A 21,233-nucleotide genomic window follows, 5' to 3' on the forward strand; every position below is an offset into this window, starting at 1 on the left:
GAATATTACTGCAAGTTCCTTTGCTCACTGTTTATTTTTTTTATCTGCCTTGAAATGGAAACTGTCTTCACTTCAACAAACACATGCAGAAATCCAAATGCTGAAAGGTTTAGAACCTGGCTTCAGAAACAAACTTGATCTTTACTTTGCCAGTTACTAGGAAAACTGATTGCGAGGCAAAATTCAAAAAGCACTGAACTTTTGTACTATTTGTACATATACACACACACATATATGTGTATATATATAAGCCTTATATAATTATACATTGCAGTAACATCAATTATCTGGATCTGAAATGTGCCAATTTTCCCATTGCTTACACATAGTGAAGAAACTCTGAGATCATTTTTTCAAAACACTGAATCTAAAACTGGTGATTTGTTTACATGCCCCAGCTAAAGGCACATTAGGAATCTGCCCTAAAGCCTTTGCCTTTCAGTCCCCCTGCCCAACACTCATGACAAGACCGTGTGACCAAAACTGCACATTCCCACCTGCTCCAACACACACTGTTAGAACCAACTTAAATACAGGAACAAGGTAAAACTAAAAAGGTCCCATTTCAAAGGTTTTATTGCACGTCCTCTGTCTTAGATGAAGTAACTGCTTTTGAGCTTGCTCTGCCACAAAAACTATTTTCTTCCTGTATCTTCAGTAAAAATCAAACTCCAAACAAAGGTCAATAAGTTGAAACAGGTTAACAACTGATCAAGAGTCACACGCGCTTCATTACTGCCAACATGAAAAATATATTTATTCCTTTATCACTGTTGACAGCAGTTGTGCCACATGTGGCAAGCAGAAAACCAGTTATGACTGTAGTATCCAATGTAGGATTTCTGGGAGATAATAGAAACTGTTAACAGGAACATAGCAAAATCAGGTTTTGGTGTCTGGCAATAAACATACAACAGTACCACAGAATGTCCTTAGCATAACTTTGGAGGCATACCTCAGAAGTTTGATTAAAGGCTGCTTCCGAAGGATGGCAATTTACTTTTATTAGGCAGGACAGACTGCTGTCAATACTGCCTTAGTTCTCTGAACTCCAGTCCCATTCCCCTTGCTGTCAGCTTTTGCTCTGCTGCTAGCTCAGCTGAATTCTAAACAGTTTTGAAGTCAAACTTACAATTACATTACTATATTTGGAAATACACAAATGTTCCAGATAGAAACACCTTTGTTTCCCATCAAGTATTATTCTCCTTCAGAAGCTACTCCTGAAAATTTCAGTGGGGTATCTTGAGGAATAAGTTAATATTCACCATCAATAAAGATGGCGAATAGTAACTTATTCCTCAAAGATATAACACAGTCCTTCACGTTCACCATACAGACTGATTTGGAGAGCAACAAAGCTACCTCTGGAGCAGCTGTCCAAGTGCTTCCTTGAAAGAGAGTGAAATGAATAAGTAGCAAAGGCCACCCAGCTTCCAACACAAGAAGTTACACCATTGCTCTTCCCTGCTCTCCTCACTGCAGACTCTTGGCTTAGACAGAAATTTCACCTCCACAATGAAACGTGGAACTGGCAGGTCCCACCTCTCTGTTTAACCTGGGATAAATTTCTGATTATCAGCTGAATTAGATAAAGCAAATGCAAAAGAGGAAGAATTATTATAAAATTAAATCACAATTCAAGGAGTGGGAGAAGTGTTGTTCATATTATTTAAAACTAGACTGCACACATCTATTACTACCAAATGGCAGAACCCTGGTCGGAAGGAAGAGAAGAAAAAAAGCATTTCTCTCTCATTTCCCTGATGTTATGATTGCTTAAATCAATATTATCTCAGTATCCCCCAAGCTGAGTCAAAAAGGTTCAAGCAATTACTTTACATAACTAACTTCAAATTAAATTACATAAAGGTCATTTTTCCCATAACAGTCTCATTTGCATTTTGTCCTAGAAACGCGTTTCCTACTATCAATTACAGGGAAAAAAACAAAACAAAACAAACAAGCCCTGGTTATGTGCCCCAGTAAGTTACTTAATACTTGAAGAGTGGCTGTGTTCTGATAGGGAAGAATAAAAAGTAAAAGCATAATGGGAAAGATTAAAAGTGCAATGCATAATTCAGATCAACACCAATGTAGGCAATGTTTATAACATTCCTAGGTTCTATCTCAAGTTTTTCCTGGTGGATTTTGAAGTTAACCATTACAGACAGCACCGACACCAAGTAGGCTGAGGCAGAAAACAAAGTTGAATGTTATAAATATTAGATTCCAATGCAGAGAAAATTAATGGAATCAGCAGCAAGCATCTCCCATATTCTAATAGTGACAGACAGGGGAAGCTGTGTTCCCCCTCCTACTGATAGCAATAGCCTCCAGACTTAAGTTTAAAAGTCATATCTGCAGTCCCAATTCACCTAAAAAGCACTTTCACTCGGAAGCATGGAGTGACTGAGGCTGAAGGGACCTTGAAAGGCCCTTAGTTTATTCAGCATGTCCCCTCCCCATGAAGCAATCTCAACATCAAATTCAGAATAGGCTGCTCAGAAGTTTGTGCAGCGACACCTTTAAAATCCCCAATCCATGACCCCTGACTCTTGCAGTGCAACTCATTGAAGAGCCTGGCTTCCTATGCTTGGGAAATCACCCCAAGGTCCTAGAAGGCTGTCCTTAGGTCCGCCCTAAGCTTTCTTGCATCCAGCTGGTTCTCCCAGCTTCTTCCTACAGGTTATCTGTTCCAATCCCAACAACACCCTTGTGCCTTTTCAACAGACTTCCTTATGTTTATTGCCATCCTTCTTACATGCATCAGAGGGTTAAAACTGGACACCGTTTTCCAGAGATGGTTTAGTAAGCATTAAGCAGAGTAACAACTTCATCCAACCCGTATAATTATGATAAACACAACATATCTAAAAGCCTTCACCTCATACACAGTCTCTGGAGCCAATATGCCATTTCAGAAGTGAAGTGTTTCCTCTTTATTCTTCTCTATATTAGAAATATAAAGAATTTTTGTTTTTTCTCTCCATTCAGATGAGGTAAACATGCTAGAAGAGGGAAAGTAAATTATTCCTGGTTTTTTTTTTTTCATGTTTTTTAGGATGACTTCTGTGACAATCTCTTGGAAAATGCACCATCTTTCATTGGCACAGGATGTGTCTCACAAAGCGAGTGACTGATTTCAGACATCCTTTAATAACCAGAAAGAGTGCAACATCAAGCAGAAGAAGATCTCAATATTTTAATAAAAAACTAGGAAAATATAAACTGTGAAACAGACTGAACTGCAATGACCTACCCCATAAACAGGGTCTAACCTAAAGATCCTTTAATTTATCTTTGGTCCAAGACTCTTCTTGCATCTTTGTGCAAACAAAGATACACTGTCTGTGCCTATGAAGTAGGGATAATACACAGTAGATTTCCTTCTCATCAGGCAGACTAGAAAGTACAGAGGCTTCCCAGGTTGTTTGGAAGCTGTAGAAGAACAGTGCATCTGACTCCTGCATGCTTGGCAGACATTTTTATTCTGTAAGCAAAGTGCTTGGAGGCCACTCTAAGACAGGTGCCACCTGACCTAATCAGAGCTCCTGCAAACACCCTCAGATCCACACACCTCACAAACATGCATGGGTGCTCAGAACAACAACCCACTCCAGCTCACCTACTGCCAGCCAGCACTCCAGCCAGCCAGCCCTCACATGGACAAAAAAGGGCATGACAGGAACTGCTTTCCCACCCAAATCATACTCTGCACAAGGTTACTTTCAGCCCAGCTAGTATTTTAAAATAATTTGTAATAAACAAACTACTTCTGGTAGTGAATGTTTACTTAAAGATGGGAAGAAAGAGTTAAACTCTAATTATAAAAATTACTAAACATACCCATTCTACACGTAATTTGAAGAGAGCATCACACAGGTTAATAGAAAAGTAGCCAAGATGCATCTAATAATTAATTTTTTCTTAACTTAGAGTAAAGGTCTTCTAATAAAGGATTATAATGGAACTCAAAAATGAGACTGGAAAACAAAGAAGCTCTTATTTTACTCTTAAGACTCAATATTTATACTTGGAAGAAAAATGCACATACAAAATGGGCCAGTACTTCATGCAGTCACCAGAGAGAACACAGCTGAGATTCAGTACTTATCACCAGTGTAGATCACTACAACTGTAGTGGCAATTGTGCAGGTTACAAAAGAAACACAATGGATTGTGCTTGAGCATGAATTTAACACACATCTCTATTCAAATGTTTCTATTTCTTAAGTTTTCTAAGTTTAAAACATTTCTGGTATGGATTCCTACTGTTAACAGCAGCACATATTTTTATTTCAGATCTGTGTTGGCTATACATTGCTCTAATTTTTCAGACTGTCACAGCTCTTTTTTTTACAGCTATTCATTTTCTATAAACAACAGTAAGATATATGAAGCTACTTAATTTTCAAATCCTCTAGCAAAGTTTACCCTGGATATTTATATTAAAAAGTTAGTTTAAGTGATTAAAGAAATTACATGTAAATTAGTTTTTGTCTTTGCTCCTCTTGTTGAGCTTCTACCTGTCATCTACCCACCATCCTTGCTTGCCTTCAGCTGTTCCCATTTGAGTCGTTGGATTTGTAGAAATATTTTTACGGGTACTTAAAAAACTGTCCTCAAATTCAAGTAATCTTTTTTTTTTTAAGCATGAAGGATTTGATCCAATGCAAACTACATCATTAAAAGGGCTCTCAGTTTCTTTGGTGAGCTTTTAATCACTATTCACAAGTAATATTCTTGAACTGAAGTTCAATGCCATAATATGTTTCTTTATCTATAATTAAGAAGGCTAATGTGTGCTTGTGTTTGATACGTGGAAGAAGATGAGCAAGACTTCTTATATAGCAGGGAAAAAGTCTAGGAATTTCACATGTGACAATCATCAGTTTCTATTATAAAGCATCACACTATCTGTTCTTGTGTCTTCTGGTGTCCAGAGCAAAAGCCTACCTTTAACAATCTGCTAATACAATACTGCTATTTGATTTATGTTTTTATTGTTCCCAGTTACATGCCAGGGGAGGCAGCCTTCTCACAATATGGCACTGGGACTCTAACTAACATCTTGTTTCCTTGCCTTTTTGCTCCATTCCCCTCTCCCCATTCCCAGTCTGCCAGTCACTTGGCACATCTGCTGAAGTTCACCAGATTCCTTCACAAGCTAAGTCAGCCCAGGAATTTACAAAAAACTACTCCAGCAAAAGCAGCAACAGTAAAAAAAAAAATGCAGGTTTCATGGTGGTTTAGAGATTTGGATCTACCCAGGAAAATGACTGAATAGTCCCAGAAACACCAGAGAGGCAAGACATGAGATTCTGTATTCAAGTGTCAGGGAAGGGAGAGAGACCAGCTACAGCAGCACCAAGCCTTCAAGAGCAGATGAGCAGAGTACCCTGGAATCTCTGCTGGATCAAAGCCAGCTGAATTACCCAAATATTAGCTAGGTACCCCCTAGCAAAAACAACACAGGAACTTTACAGCTCGAAGCACGGCAAGCACACTGCCACTCAAGGTGGCCAACACCTGTTCCTGTGGTCTCAGTCAGGAGCCAGGAACAAGCAGGATGCATCAATCCCACGTGCAGGACTGTATCACACACAGACTTGTCAATTACATCACGATATCAAGTAGTTCTGGTGCAAAGAACAGTCATCCACACACTCACACACTGAGTCCTGAGGTAAGAAAAATCTGTTCTGCTCCTTAATGAGACTAGAATTTGGCAAGGTGCCAGTCACGTCCAGTGACTGCCAATCTGGCACTGCTGCCTCCAAAGTGAGATGAGGATTCTGCCACATTGGATTCATGATGAATGGGGGAACAGGAATCTCCACAGGATTCATGAAAGACCCATGAATGATGAACTATAAATACTGACTTATTTTTAATAAGAAAGATGTTCTGCCTGGTGAATGCCAGCTGAGGTGAGAGAACTGTATGGAAGAACTAAGTCTCTGACCACACAGGTCAAGCAAGCACCTACAGCAGATTGGCTAAGAGAGAAGCCAACCTTTTAAAACACGATCCTTGTGAAAGGAAACCAGTGTATTGGTTTTCTTATATTTTTCCAGCAACCATTGGTAAACATTTTGAAATTGAGCAGTTTGAGATGCTGTGAAGAAATAATTGCATTTGTGTTTATGTTAACCTAGTGTATGAGTTAACAATTTCAAAATGATGCCCATTACTGTGTGCAATGTATATTAAAACCAGGGTACTGAAAACTCCAGTAAAATGCCAGATCCTCCAGAAAAGGCTACAGAGAAAACAAAGGGTGCCAAAAGGCAATTCTAAAGGTGACACACCACCTTATAAAGAAGCAACAGTGCTGAGTGTAAACTTATCCAACTATAATTAATAATACAAGTCCTGTGTGCAATGAAGCATGATAGCATAGCAGAATTGAGTTGATGTTTATGTTACGTATTTCATATGACCTATAAATGGTTTTTCTTGACATTGGGTGTATTCAATTTACTATTTTAACACTAGAAGTATGTATTTCGCCTTCTTGAAAATAAAATTAACTATTTCAACTTCATGCATTATTTAAAAACTCAAAGTGTGTTTGCACAGATCCATTTGAAGAAAAAGTAAAGACTGGCGAGCAAGTCAGTCTAAAAATATAAAGGAGCAATAATCAAAATAACATTACTTAAGAAAATAAATATTTCCAAATGGAACAAACCTTTAAAACCATCAGGATAGACTTCAGGAAGGAATTTAGTGCTGATGTCCCCTTGAACAAAGCGTGGATGGATGATGACTTCTCGCAGTAAAGAAATATTGTGAGCTACACCTGAAAACAAACAAAAAAAACCCAATACAAAATCAGGTAATGTTAATCACAAATTACAGTAGGAAAGGACTTTTAAAAATATGCACTCCTATATTTCTGGAATAAATACTTGTTCACAATTTAGATACCATAGTACTGACATAACCAATGCAGATTTACCAGTTGTTTCACTCCTGCTTCAAAACCCTTTTAAACACTCAGTTTAATAAAGTAAACAATCTAAATTGTCACCTCATCAAGCCTAATTCAAACACCTAGTTGAGTTAAGGACAGGAAGCACAACCAAGACACTTTTGGTTCCGTTATAGAAGATGTAGGCAAGACCAAAGCTATCTCCTTGAAATACCAAACTAGTCATGACAGTAAATAGTAGCTGAATTCCACTGAACCCTGAATGGAAAATATGCACCATGTTACACCCCAATCACAGTCATGAGATGCCCTAAAGACTTTAACCACTTAGCATATCATTTTACAACATTTTTATAATTTGTAATACATAAGAGACTCCTGTGTAACTTACAAAGAAAGAAATTTATTGCTTCCTCCACATGTACTTTTATCCAACCTTGCCTGGTCAATTCTTTTATTGAATACCTTGGTTCCCTTTTGGCACCACTCTGTGACTCTGTTAGGCATATAGCCAACAAAAATAATTCATTTATTTTTAAAATTACTTATCACAGAAGTTTTAGAGACACCCTTATCCTTTAATTTCTTTGAATATTATGCAATTTCATATTTTCTGCATTTCTTCATCTCTTTCTCATTCCACTTCTCAGCTTGTCTCCTCCATCTCCTAAATGATTCTATCTTTAATTTCATAACTTCTGTGTAACTAAATTAGTGACTTCATTCTGAACTACACTTTGCCAGAAGTACTTGCAGTTTAGCCCTGAATATGATGGTCACTAAAAGTCATTTCATTGAAATATTAAATACAAGTCCTTATAGAAGGTGGGAGAGGAAAGGTGGTGCAAAAAAAAAAAATCCTTGAGAAAAAAAAAACTGTGTAGATCATTTAAATTTTCTCCCTACTGCAAATAATTTTCAAAAAGAAGGTACTCTCTCTTTTGAGAATGGCATACAGGTGATCTCTGGAAAGTTGAAGATTACAGGTCAGAAAACCAGCATCTTAATCTCCATTCTCTTCTCAATTTTAGAAAGAGATCAAACAAATTCTGATGAGCCAGAAAGTTCCATCTTAATATGACTACACACAATAACACTGGCTCATAAACATTAATAGTTCTTAAGAAAAGCTGGAATATACATGCAGTTTGGGAGCATTACAAGTGTTGATTTATTCCAGGTGTGGATAACTGAGGAGCTCCTACAGGAAAGAGGTTATCCAACCTCAGCTGTGCACATTCTCACCCCTCTGGCAATACAAACCAATGACATTTTTTCATCATTGTCAGAGGAGCAGGTAACTCCAAATCACATTGCATTTACCATTTCACATTAACTTTGGCTCTAGCTGCACACCATTACGTATAAAATGCAGAGCACATCACAAAACAGTTCATGACAAAAGTTTGTCTGTGCATCCACGCCCCTTGCAAAGCACAGAATTCTGTACTTCACATATGTTTACTCACAAGTTATTAAGATTGTGACGATATGATCACAATTAGAGACAACATGACTCAATTATTTGCAGGAGTTTTTTAGTGTAAAATAATATTGAAAAAATAATTAATTGCAAACTGGGGTATTTCAGCTGTAAATTAGGTTATTTGGATTTTTTCCCTTGTTGAGATCTCACCAAAGCACAGACACTAGCATTACAGAGCATGCAAATTGCTGAGGCTACAGGAGATTCTTTTACACTCCTTTCCCTTTTGTGTTTTTCCAGTTTAGGAGCATGAACAACATCCTTGTTATTTCATATGCAGACCTGTTCAAACACTTTCAAAGCTCTTTTCCCCTACTAGTCTGCTGCTGGTGTGAATTTTCAAGCTCTCTGTGTGGCCGTCACTGAAACCACTTTAAACGCACCGAGTCAGACTCGGCCTGGTTGAATCATGAAGTCACAGCTTTAAAGACTTGTTCATGAGCCATTAAATAGCACATAACACAAGCAGTTCAATGATGACATGACAGAAATTTGTCCATTTGATTAAAAGAAGATTCTTGCTGCCTGCGACCTAAATAATCCTTCACAGACCTCGACTTCATAAACACGGAATGAAAGTCACACTGTATCTCCACTAAACAAAAGAATTAAAAATCTTACACTAAATGACCATAACTTGGAAACAAATAATGTCTGTCTTTGCCTGCTACGGATTCCCCCCAAAATTCCCAATCTGACTAGTAATTTGAAATATCCCAGAGACTTCATCTATTACAAAATCAAGAGCAGGATGAATCCTTCAGTGCTGCCCAACTTTGAATCCAGGATTTAAACATGCTACAGTGTGTAACCAGATCATCTCACATTTTTCTTTTCTAAACTGCTATAAGATCCCTGGTGAGGTGATGGCTGATGACAGATGACAGAGGTTGGTGTCTCAACTGACTGCCCCAAAAGACCTAAAATTAAAAAAAATACTATGAGTATTCTTAATTATTTCTAACTCATGAGCATCTGAAAAATATGAGGTTTCTGCAATGTTTTAAGCTCTAAAATTCATTTAATAAGTTCAAAAGAGCAGAGAAGCCTAGGTGCTTGGGAAGCAATATAAAAAGCATTTTGCATACAGGAATTAAAATTTTAATAAACAAGTTTCCATTTAAAGTATCATGAAAGGCTATCTATCCCCACGATCATTATGTGAGCAATGACTGCATGGCTGATCTGCTTCTCAAGACTGAGTTGATACTTTTAGTGATGTACCAAATCATATGGCTTTAAAAAAAATTACCAGTGCAATCCTTCAGAAGTCTACAAGTTTTAGATTTGCAATTTAGTGTGACCTCTGTCAAAGTTCATAAGGTCTCCATCTGTGTGTGAGTAACTACTAGGCTACAGAAATATGGACCCCTAGAGCAGCTTGCTCCTGACTACCTGCTGCTTCCAAAACACTGGCCAGACATTAGCCTCACACTCTCACAGGATCAAACAGAGGCTAACAGGCAGTGCTTATTTCATGCAAAGTTAGACACTAAACTGAAGTATATTGTATTTGTATTGCAGTGGTTTTCAGAGAATTTTTCTTTTTCTTGACCAGATCTGTAGACTGCCAGGAACAAAATCACATTTGTTAGCCTGACAAGCCATGACATTTTCAACAAACAAACAAAATCCTAAACTATATCAGTTCATTTCTCCTCCAGAAAACCAAATTTCACTTCAGCTTCATGATTTTTACATTGTTAAGGCTGAGGCAGAACTGTAGTTACAGTTATGTTCTTCTTTCCCCTAAGCCAAAATATAATAAAATATAATAATCACTGGCTTTGTACCTCTATTTTTTCATTTTGCTTGGCTGTACTTTTCATACAATATTACATCAGTAGCTTCTTGGGTTTCAATTTTTACACACCATTCTTCAGAATACATTTGTAAAAGAAAGCAGACTAGCATTTAAATTATGGAGAGCTAATGAAATTTTTAAAAACTATGTATTGATATGCTTTATATAGAACACAAATTGCTGAGGTTCCATTAATTTTTCCAATTAAATTATCATGATTGCCTAATGAATACAGGAACACACTAAATAATCACACTGTTCACCAGAGCTTATTAGCAACCCCCATTTAAATAAACTCTCATTAAAAAAAAATTAAATTATAATCAGAAGAAATTACTCCCCATACTGCCTGTCTTTATCTTGCCTCCTCTTCTTCTTCATTCTCTGCCTTAAAAACTCTGCTAAGTACACCAGACTTTTCATTAACTTAGCTACATACTGTAGCCTAACTCTGAACCTGTCCTCAAAAGAAAACCCAAAGACAACAACAAAATGCATTTTATAGAAAACAGTTTTATAACAGGTTTATAAAGAGGCTATCACACCACATTTTTACTCACTAAAAATCAGAACTTGGAATGCCAAGGCACAAAATCATAGGCAATGTTTTCACTATAAATATTTACTGACACTAAACATATTCAGTGTTGATTAGCCTTTTTACAGTATTAAGCTTCTGTCATCTTGATGCCTGCAAACACAAATCTGCATTTATCCATGTAAACTTAATTGGAGTCCTACATGCCCCTCTGTAGATAAGCAGTTGAATAGACTTAACTTGCTGATCATTTCAAATGGTGCTAAGTGGAACAGAAAGAACATTATCTGCACACTTACTGACTGCAAAACCAACACGTGGAGCACTGGACTAGAGGCTTCTCTTTTTAACAAACCAGCAAAACTAAACTATCAGCCAACAATTTAAATGCTGAATAAGAATAAATGTGATGAAGCTTAGGAGGTATATCAGTTATTTCTCTAAAGAAAAGATAAAAAAATATTTACTAAGCTCTGCACTGAGCATTATGAAACACTGATTATGCTACTGTTCACTTAAAACAAGAACATTATCGGATTTGCACAGACTATGAAAACACCACTTTCAACATATGAATTTTCCAAGTTCTTGATTACCACCCAGCAAGCCTCCATGTTTGTAATTCCAAAAGTTTTCATAATATTCCCTAAAATCCTCAACATTCAACTGTTTAACTGTCTTTCAAAGCTCGTGTTTTGCTACAGCTCACTTCAGAGCTGGCTATCCATGTACAAAGCCCCATCCCAAAAGCAAGGAAAAGAGGGGGTTTTATCTTTTAATTTTAATACACAAACATCCACATAAAATTCTCTCATGGGATCAGTGCACCACTGACCCTCAGAGCTGAACATGTATTCCAATTAAAAACAATAATTCTTTCAGATACAAAAGTCTGGAGCTCGCTGAATTCACACACCAGGATAAAGGGGGAGAAGAAGGGAGGCAAAAGGAGATAATATATGATAATATTGTATTGTAAAATTATACATTCAAACTCAAACTTTTGTAACTGCATGTGGTTCTGAACTTCTTAGTAGGAGTTTAAAGGACCATTATTTACAGTACTAGCAAACACAAATTAACGTGTGAATCAGTAGAATAATTGGAAGCAGAAGCTAAGCAGGCTTTGTCAAGAAAAGTGAAAGAAAATAACTTTCACTTTTCCTCTCTTCAGATATCCTTTTACTCTGAAGAAGGGGAATACAACACTAGGACAACTTGATATCTAGAGAAATAACAATCATTTCTTGTTTTTCACTGCCCCAGTTTTCTCCTTAATAAAAGGAAGAGGAAAAAAAACATACAAACAAAAATCTTATCTGGCAAAAAAAAGGTATCTTTTTTGAATTTCCCCTTCTGCACCAATAACATTGCCTTCCTCTTTTACCTGATCAGCCTGCCCTTCAATTGCCCTTCCCTCTTTCTTCTCCACAGGACAGTGGTAATCTAAACTACATCCCACAGCATTCTGCTGACAAGCTCCCATTCCTACTCCCTCCCTTCTTGACTGGCTTAAAAAAAGGAGAGACCAGGGGCAGCATCTGAGCTCCAAGCAGATGCTACTAAGCATTCTGAAATGATCCCTTCTAGTGATTTTGAACTAAGCTTGTTCCCTTCCCTTCTCCAGTTCTGGTTTCCACATCAATACACTGGGGAATCTGCAAAGGGTGAGAACACAAATACTCTTGCAGAAGTACCCGTCTGTTACCGCTGCTATGCAGAAGTTGCATGACCTGTTTAAGCATTTCTTAAAAGCACAACCAAAAAATCAAAACCTCAATTCATTTTTTAAGAGCAGACAAAATACACTGTTTTTGCAAGTAAATAGGTTTTTTTACACTCAAAGACTGTCTTGCTCACAACACCAGTGAGAGCATTTGCAGGGGCTCAGAATACAGGAGAGTTTAAAACTGACATGTATACTGACACAGAGAAGTCTCTTCAAAGTTAAAATAATTCAGTAATTTATGATGTTTGGATCTAAATGCAAGTTTACTGTGAAAAGCTTTGTACCTGAAATTAATGGTGCATTATTTGAAATACATGATAAAATACTAACATTGAAGTTGGGCGTTTTTTCTTGTGCTCTAGGATGACCCTGCTTGAGCAGAGAGGTTGGACCACAATCCACTGTGACCCCTTCCAATCTTACTCATTCTGTGATTTGTGGAAAGCCAAGGTCTTCTCACAACACTAAGTACAGCTCTCTGTTTTTGCCCCTAATTAGTGTGTTTACAGCTACAAAAGCTCAATACAACAGTTTCTGCTGCCACTATTCTGGCAGATCTTCACTCAGAGTTAACTTCTACATTTCTCTACCCCTCAAACATTTAACACTTGGCTGGTTTATATTTTATGTCTGCTCTTTCACCTCATGCTGGAAAACTCCCCCACCCCCAGCTGGTGGGTCCCTTATTCTCTCCTCATTTCTACTCCTTCTTGCTCTATCTGCTGCTTACTCTTTTCTTCAGAGGCTCCTCCAACTCTTCCTTCTCCCTAATGGTCTAGTGCATTCCTCTCTACACACAGCAAGCAGGATCTCTACAGAGAAGGGCTGACTTTATACAAAGACTTGAAATTCATGTTATTGCTTTACTTTTGAACACTCAGAGAAGATAAAAAGCAAACAGAGGTCAAAGGAAAGATTACAGGAATCTGCAAGGATTCATATCCCAAGGATATGAGCTATCTGTCCAATCAGACCCTCTAGTGAATTGATAGTGTGGTCTACTTAATGCATAAATATAACCATTTCTTTTATTTAAATTGAGTAAAATAGCTTCCATACAAACTTTCCAAAACTACATACTGGGATTTATACATGCCTCCAAATGAACAGATTAACCAGCACCAGAAATGACAAAAGCATATTAAAACTTTAGAAAAGCATACTAAAACTTTAGAAAAGAAGGAAAGCACACCACACCATGTTTACACACACAGAATATACACTGAAAGGCATTCTTTCAATACTTATTTCTGCTGTTCAAATTAAATCCCCCCAAAATAAACAAAACAAAAGGTTCTGGAAAAAAGTACCATAAGAGACAGACATGAACTACTAACAACAGTGCATGCTCACAGAAAAAAAATCATGCCCTATCCCAATGAGCAACACTGCCTCTCCGCTTGACTGGAATCCTGAACTTTTCACTATTCACAAATTTCCCAGTAATCACTGTACAAAATAAGAAATGTCTCTTCTTAAGAGAAATCTGAGTTGGACCCTCAACTTTAATCAACCCTGAATTATACAGCAAGACTCAGAGATAAAAATGTTACCTAATTAGACCCTTTGTCATTCTGGAGTCTCAGCTGAGATTTTGAATTCAGATCAGCTCTCAGTGGAGAAGTCAGTTCCTGTCAGAATAATTTAGACTGCAAAGAACCTCAAGAGATCATTTAATCTAATCCACAACTCATAGAAACGCTATCCTAGACTTTCATCTGCTCCTATTAGCAACAATGGAGATATTTCACAGGAAAAATAATTGAGATTACAGTCCCTCGATCACATTGACCCTATCTTGACTCAATCTTGAGTTAGTGATACTCTTAGCATCTACCAGTGAACAGACTGCAGAATGTCTCTCTTCACTGTGTACAAGTTGTCATCAGCCCAAATGGTAATAAAACATTCATGCATCAGGCATTTTCAGAGCACAGCATTGTTGCAAATACCCCTATTTGCTTAATCCTCTATTTTTAACAAAGATACTGCTATTACAGGCACTATATGATGCAGCCTTGGTTGTTTAAGGTATTACTCAAATTTTGCTTAAGTCTGCTTTCTTTGCAAGTATTAGACTATTTTTAACATTTAATTACTTTTACTTCCCTCATGATCTTGTCAGGAAGATTCAACTGGGAAGGGCAGCTAAACCATGAATTCAAGGCCAGGTAGTATCCAGTCCAAGAAAACAAGTTAATAAAGACTTGTCTGGGGACTTGTTCCCTGTAGATGGAACAGAGCTAAAAAGGAATGGGGTAACTTGTGAATACCCCAAAGCCACAGCAAAGAAACTGAATGTTTTCTCACAGAGCCAAGAGACAAAGAGCAGCAGAGTAAGTCCTTGACCTTCACACTGCCAACATGCCTCAACCCAGCCTAGATGAGTCACCTCCTGAAGGGTCACTGTGCTACTTCAGTCCTGGATTCTCTGCTGGGACTGCCATGAATGACATTGTATAGTGGCATTTGCTCCAAGAAGATATTTGTCTTCTAGGAACTGGATAAAAACCACTGATTTCACACAGGTCAGCAAGCAACCATCAAAATAGTAGTGACTAAAATTCCTTACCAACTTTTGTCTGCTTTGAACTGGTGACACAGAAGTGATTGGGAAGACTCCATCCTCCATTAGCAGTCCCTAAGCTCTGCATTAGATGGTCCTTGACCTGTTACCCAGCCACCCTACATCCCATTCCCATCCTATGTCAGTGAACAAGCATCCTTGTTTACAGAAACTGCAATCCTTGGGATTTTAAATCTCAAATTCTCCCAGTGCACATCATCACTACAAGTGACACTGACTTCAGCTGGTATTGCTTATCTAAAATGCTCTAGAAGAGTTCATTACTCACAGGGAAAAACACAGTGTCTCTAAAACACTAAGCAAACATAAATGCTGCTTCACACAATTTCAGAGTGACAAGAGGGCTGTGCTGAGAAACAGGGATCTGGAGCATAATATTCAGGAAGACTGATAATCTCTATGTACAAGCTCACTGTTCAAACATAAAACCAAGTAACTTCAACACTACGTTTAAAAAAACCTATTCCGTATCTTTCAATACTAACAAAAACTCAAGTTGGAAAAGATTTACTGTGAAGTATGTTACAAAATATCAAGGTAGTTTAATATTTGGTTACATAGAAACCCAAACCCAACTTTGTAAAGCAAAAATACACACCATCATTTTAGGGTAAAAATAAACAAGTTTCTACTAACTACCCTACCAAGAATCATTCACACTAGTTAAGAAAAGAGATACTTTAATATCCACAAATGTTCCATTTTAAATAAACACTGAGAAGAAACTACCAGCTGTGTAAAATTACACAAAAATCTTGGTGGTTTTCAAATGGAAACCACTGGCCACTGCAAGTAAAAAAGTGTTCTGAAAATTCATCTACTTTTGAAACCTGTAGTACATTACATTTTGTGGTTTGCAGTACTTTAGAAAAAAAATCCCCCTGTAGTTCACTAATTACCTCTTTAAATGTTTTTAATAGACTAAAAGCTTTCTCAGATAGAAATACTACAGAGACATTAGTATGATGAATACATGCATACTAATAAAAAGACTAAAAATCTCAAGAACAGAAATTGGTACTTTTCAGCTGTAAGGTTTCAAATACTTCACAAATATTTATAATCTGTGGAACAGTTATTAGGTACATCTGTGTAAAACATCTAAGCCCAAACAACCAGTTTCCATCCCATACTATAGCACACAATAAAAGACAATGTTCCACACACATTTGCAATAGTCTCATCAAATAAAATACTTTTAGCATCACTTGCTATCAACACAACAGTATGAATCCAGAGCCTGTCTCCATTAATAACAACAGCAACAAATCCCACCTCACATCAATCTAACTATAGCAATATAAATTTCTCTCTCATATAAATTTACTCAGCTGTTTTACAGCAGGGGTCTACATCAGCACATTGTACTGCAATAATCTAATGGCTCAAGTTGCACCAATATAAATCTATGTTAGAGTTAGCAGTTCATTTACAATGGTTAATCCTACCATGGGATCTAACTACACTGTGGTGGAGGGATGTTCATTTTCCCCTAGACAGATAGATCTTTTGAGTCTGACAGGACATCTGTACGATTCAGCAGCCCAGCATTAAAGCGAAACCAAGTTTTACAGAAACTTCACAGAAATTTTTACCTCTCTTATCCTGAGTTGTCCTTCCTGTTTTCCATAAGACATAGAGGAAGACCTAAAAATTTCTCCCATACAAAACATGGCTTCCCTCACCAAAACTTAAAAAGATAAAAGTGGTCAGGGCCGATTTACCCCTGCTGCCTGGAAAGCCTGGAAGAATGGCTGCATCTCCTATGCAATCAGTGAGCAAGAGCTGAAACAGCTGATGATCACCAGCCTACATCTGTGTCTGCCCAAACCTAAACAATGACCTTGAAAATTAGAGAAATACCTAGATTTACACAATCAACCACTGCATTGTGATAATATTTAATTGCAATAAACGTATTAAACTCCTAAAAATGGCAATTACTTTAAATTTCTTACAGTACAATTGCCTTTTCCCCCCTACAACATAATCAATTACATGCTACCATTCAGTGAGAACTATGAGTTTTAAGAAAGTTACTTAAATATTTATCCTACAATATTCAAGAGAAAAATGGAGAAAAAAAGTCTCTTTAGAGTTGATGTATCTTCTCAGCTTAATTAACACAAGCTTTTCCTTTTTTAATTTGCACTTAAGAAGTGGGAACTTTATTCAATTTGCTAATTACTACATTTTCAAGCTGTTTTCTTGAAAGAGATGACAGCCTATCACACTAGGAATCCAAATTTCTCTAGTTACCTCGAATTACGTAGTTGTCCAAAGCCTCTTCCATTCTTTTCAGTGCTTCAGCTCTATTAGAGCCATAGGTAATCAGCTAAAGAAAAAAAATAAGGTATTTACATTACCTAGATATTAGATGTTTGTTTCTAGAATTTGAATAGCATTTAAAAATTAAATATGTTTGTAGAATTTCTGCAGTCATAAGAAACCATTGCTTGACCATTACTGTATTTATGCTATAAAGGCTCCCTGAAACATCAAGAAAAAGCTAAGATCTCTTAACCCACTACAATGAAAGAAAGCCAATCACTTTTTACTTCATAAAACTCAAAACATCTAAACAAGCTCTCAGAAAATCAGACGAGAGGTTGACTATCCAAGCTGACCAGATTCCTAATGCCCAACGAATTCCTAAGACATCCCTTTTTTGAGGACTGAACTGTATCATGTCATATTTTAATTTTACCAATATATTCCCAATGAATAAGAACTAATACAAAGAGACACTATCAAGCATTTCTTTCAATGCTTCTTTTTAGAAGCCAGGATCACTGACATTTACATTCAAGCTAGACGATATTAAAAAAGATAGATTGGCAGTATCTAAGTCAGACAAAGGCTGGTGTTTAAATCAGAATCTTTTTAATTAGAAACTGCAAGACAAATAACTACAGTGTCAAAAAGTAAAAATTTTATTTAGAAGAGACACTAGATTTCCTCTACTCCACATCTTCCTTCACTTCTTTTGTATTCCCTTGAGGCATGTTATGCCTGGCACCTTTAAAACACTGATTTACCAATCCTTTAATATGCTCCCTTGCATAAAAGATCTATGTAGAAAAATAGTATTTAAAACCTTTAGAATATTGAGAAATAATGATCAACTCACTTTTGAGATCATGGGATCATAATAAATGCTAATGTCACTTCCTTGTTGTATACCACTGTCAACACGTACCTTCAAAAATAAGAAATGAAAATAATTATATATTACTGGAAAAAAAAATTCAACATGAGGATCAAATCTACCATCAGCCTTAAACCCTAACCCCCACAAAGCTTATCACATACATTTTTCCCTCTAGAAAGACTCAAATAATTATTTGTTTTCAGAGAACCTGGGAGCAGGGAAGGGAAACTTTTTTCTTCACCACCAAAAAAAAAGCACTTGCAAATTAGTCTCTCCTTTATGAGAAACTTGACTGCAATCTTGAGTTCATAGTCAAAATTCTCCTTTGTTCTCCAGAAGATACAGTAAACACAGTAAAGCCAATCTAACAATTTCAGCTGTGTTACACTCGCTTCAACTCCAAACACATTCAATTCTGTTTTAATCCCTGCAATAAAATACAGTTGTAATTATTTTTCTGACTGACACCTGGCATGAGGGATGACCCTTATAATCACAGCCTTTCTGCATCTATATGTAATCACATCCCTCATGTTCTGCCACAGCCCTTCCAAGGGCTTCAGTAGGAATAGAAGTAGGGAGCATTCAGCAGGAACTTTGGAGCTCTGCTTATCAGCTCCATAGGAATACTGAGCCTATGGTTTTCATGTCTGTAACACTTTCCTTCTCTGTCTCACCCTCTCAACTGTTAAACATTTTTTTTCTGTTGCTGCTCTTCCCCGGGGCTTTAATGTTTACACAGCTTTTTCCATGGCTTTGCTTTGTAAGGACACAGCCCCAATTAAAGCTCTGATTCTGCAATATTCATGGAAAAAAATAACACGAGTTCAAAAATTTCTTTTGAAGAGGCTGATTGCTGTTAACCAGCCAACAAGTTAGTTTGTATATTGCTGATTCTTGTTTTCATCTCTCAGTTTGATTTCATCACTGTAACAATGAGGTTAGCCATATAAAACTTTTCAAATGAGCAATTTCTGGGGAATAAATATTTATTAAATTGCTGCTTTTGAGCACTGGAATTCGAAATATTTTTTTTAAACTAATCAAAATAACTCGAGTGATAAATGCATTCTGGGGATCATAAGGATGGAGGGCTCTAATCAAAGCTGTTGAAACAGCAGGGCTCTGATATACTGCATTGTAAAGGGGTGGGAAAGAGGGTCCTGGAATCTCACTTAAATCTTCACCTGTGGGAAGGAACCTTTGTAATAAACAGCAGCTCATCTGTCTGCAGCAAGGCAGAAAAAGGTCAACGCAACGGCTGTTAGGCCTTTAATATTTTAATTTAGGCAATTATCAAGGGACCACATGTAGAACCTCTTGTCTAGAGAATCCACATGAGGGCATGATGATGACTTTATTATCCAAATGACATAAAAAGATACCCTAGCAGGTGTATTCACTTTCTTCAGTAAAAAACATTGTCTGACAAGTTCATGGGACATTACATTTATTTTAAGAAGAAATTCACTGATTCACATGTTTGTATTCATGTATTTGTAGTTACATATTTACTTTTTTCCTATAGTTATTCACATGTAAAGGCAGCATTGCTTCTGTACTACTTTAATAGATTCTTATCTGAATGTGCTTTATCTGTGCTTAACTGGGCTCCCCACTACTCACATCAGGTACATTTAACATTAGCTACTGATGAGAAGGTAGTTCAGACATGTGATGATTACAGAAAAAACACGCAGTGTATTTCTCAGCTTCCTTTCTTCCAGCTGCTAAACTATCCTTTCTCACAGAATGGCTGTCCGTGTATAAAGTCAATGCACATGTTCTCACATTGAAGTCAAAGAATCAATTTACCTATCCAGTTCCAGAGAAATCCCCTGCCCTTGACATTATTTTCTAATACTCAATAAATACATACATAAGACAAGGTATGACATACATACTCCACACATACTTGAGCTGTATTGTGACTTTTGTGTTTGAAGCAGCACCTACAAAGTGACTGCACAAAAGCATTCAGGAGTGCTTTACATATGTGTAAGTACTGACACATGTATGTCATCTTTTGACAAAGAAAAAACATATGAAAGGTGCATAATTCAGGCCCACAATAAGCAGGTTAGTGAGACCTTAAAGTTAACTGAGACTTCTGAGGCTACCCCAACTATATGCTCTGCCTGGCTCTATGTTTCTGTTCATACAAGACATGTACATGACCACTACAAAATTCACATTTCCCCTAACCACAATATCTTGAAAAGGCTACAGTGAATATAAACTACTTAAACTACTGCATAACTTATTTTAAAAAAATCTGGAGTCCTCTATGGAAGTTAATTTTCGTAAAATAAACTCAAGATGACCAAAAAAATGACAGCAAAAAAGAAATACATTTACTATCTTAAATTCTCCCTGTGGTGCTTACATTTTCAGAGCCTGGTAACAGTAGGTGATTTTATAAACTATATGGTGTGACAGAATTTAATGAATATTGGATGACTAAGAAACCCTAATTCAACAGCTACTCACTATAATGTGCTGAACTTGATAAATAATAGCAATATTTATTAGACCTCCAGCATTTACTTCTGTTTAATATAATTCCCTTCTTTTACTCAGTATTTAAGATATTTAGGAAAAGCTAGGGTTAAAGGTCCTGCTGTAGCCTAGAGCTCATTCATATTACAGCCCTAACACTTTATTGATGTTGTATTACCCTCATGTGTTATTACATTAGGACAACAGCAAAATGAATAAAAAATGCTTAAGTGGGGGGGCCTGGGGGGAAGCACAATCTGTGTCTCAGTCCTGCAATGGACTCTTTAATGCATCAAATTCCACTTAGGAACACAAACAGATTCTTGTATTTCTCAATTCTTTGCTATATCTGAGTCTGAGAATTTTCTTTTCCTGGTAAGAGTCATTAAAATACCAGACTACTCCTCACACTGACAGAGAGCAATGCTGGAGCTCTCCAGACATAGCAGAACATGTTGTGTATGAGTACCAAACATCAAAGCCCACTATCACACATAAG

At 37.0% G+C, this 21,233-nt stretch overlaps 1 protein-coding gene across 3 annotated transcripts in view; it reads right to left on the reverse strand.

Moving 5' to 3' along the window:
• The window catches only part of PCCA (propionyl-CoA carboxylase subunit alpha), a 299,270-nt gene that overhangs the window by 131,179 nt on the left and 146,858 nt on the right, over nt 1–21,233 (reverse strand). For all 3 annotated transcript variants that reach the window (XM_064712168.1, XM_064712163.1, XM_064712177.1), the window contains 3 exons: nt 18,215–18,283; nt 17,344–17,419; nt 6,698–6,808 (listed from right to left, as the gene is read on the reverse strand). In XM_064712168.1, the coding sequence (XP_064568238.1) occupies nt 6,698–6,808; nt 17,344–17,419; nt 18,215–18,283 (256 nt within the window). The remainder of the gene's footprint in view (nt 1–6,697; nt 6,809–17,343; nt 17,420–18,214; nt 18,284–21,233) is intronic.

This window comes from Zonotrichia leucophrys, chromosome 1, assembly GCF_028769735.1.
Source record: "Zonotrichia leucophrys gambelii isolate GWCS_2022_RI chromosome 1, RI_Zleu_2.0, whole genome shotgun sequence".
Lineage (NCBI taxonomy): Eukaryota > Metazoa > Chordata > Aves > Passeriformes > Passerellidae > Zonotrichia > Zonotrichia leucophrys.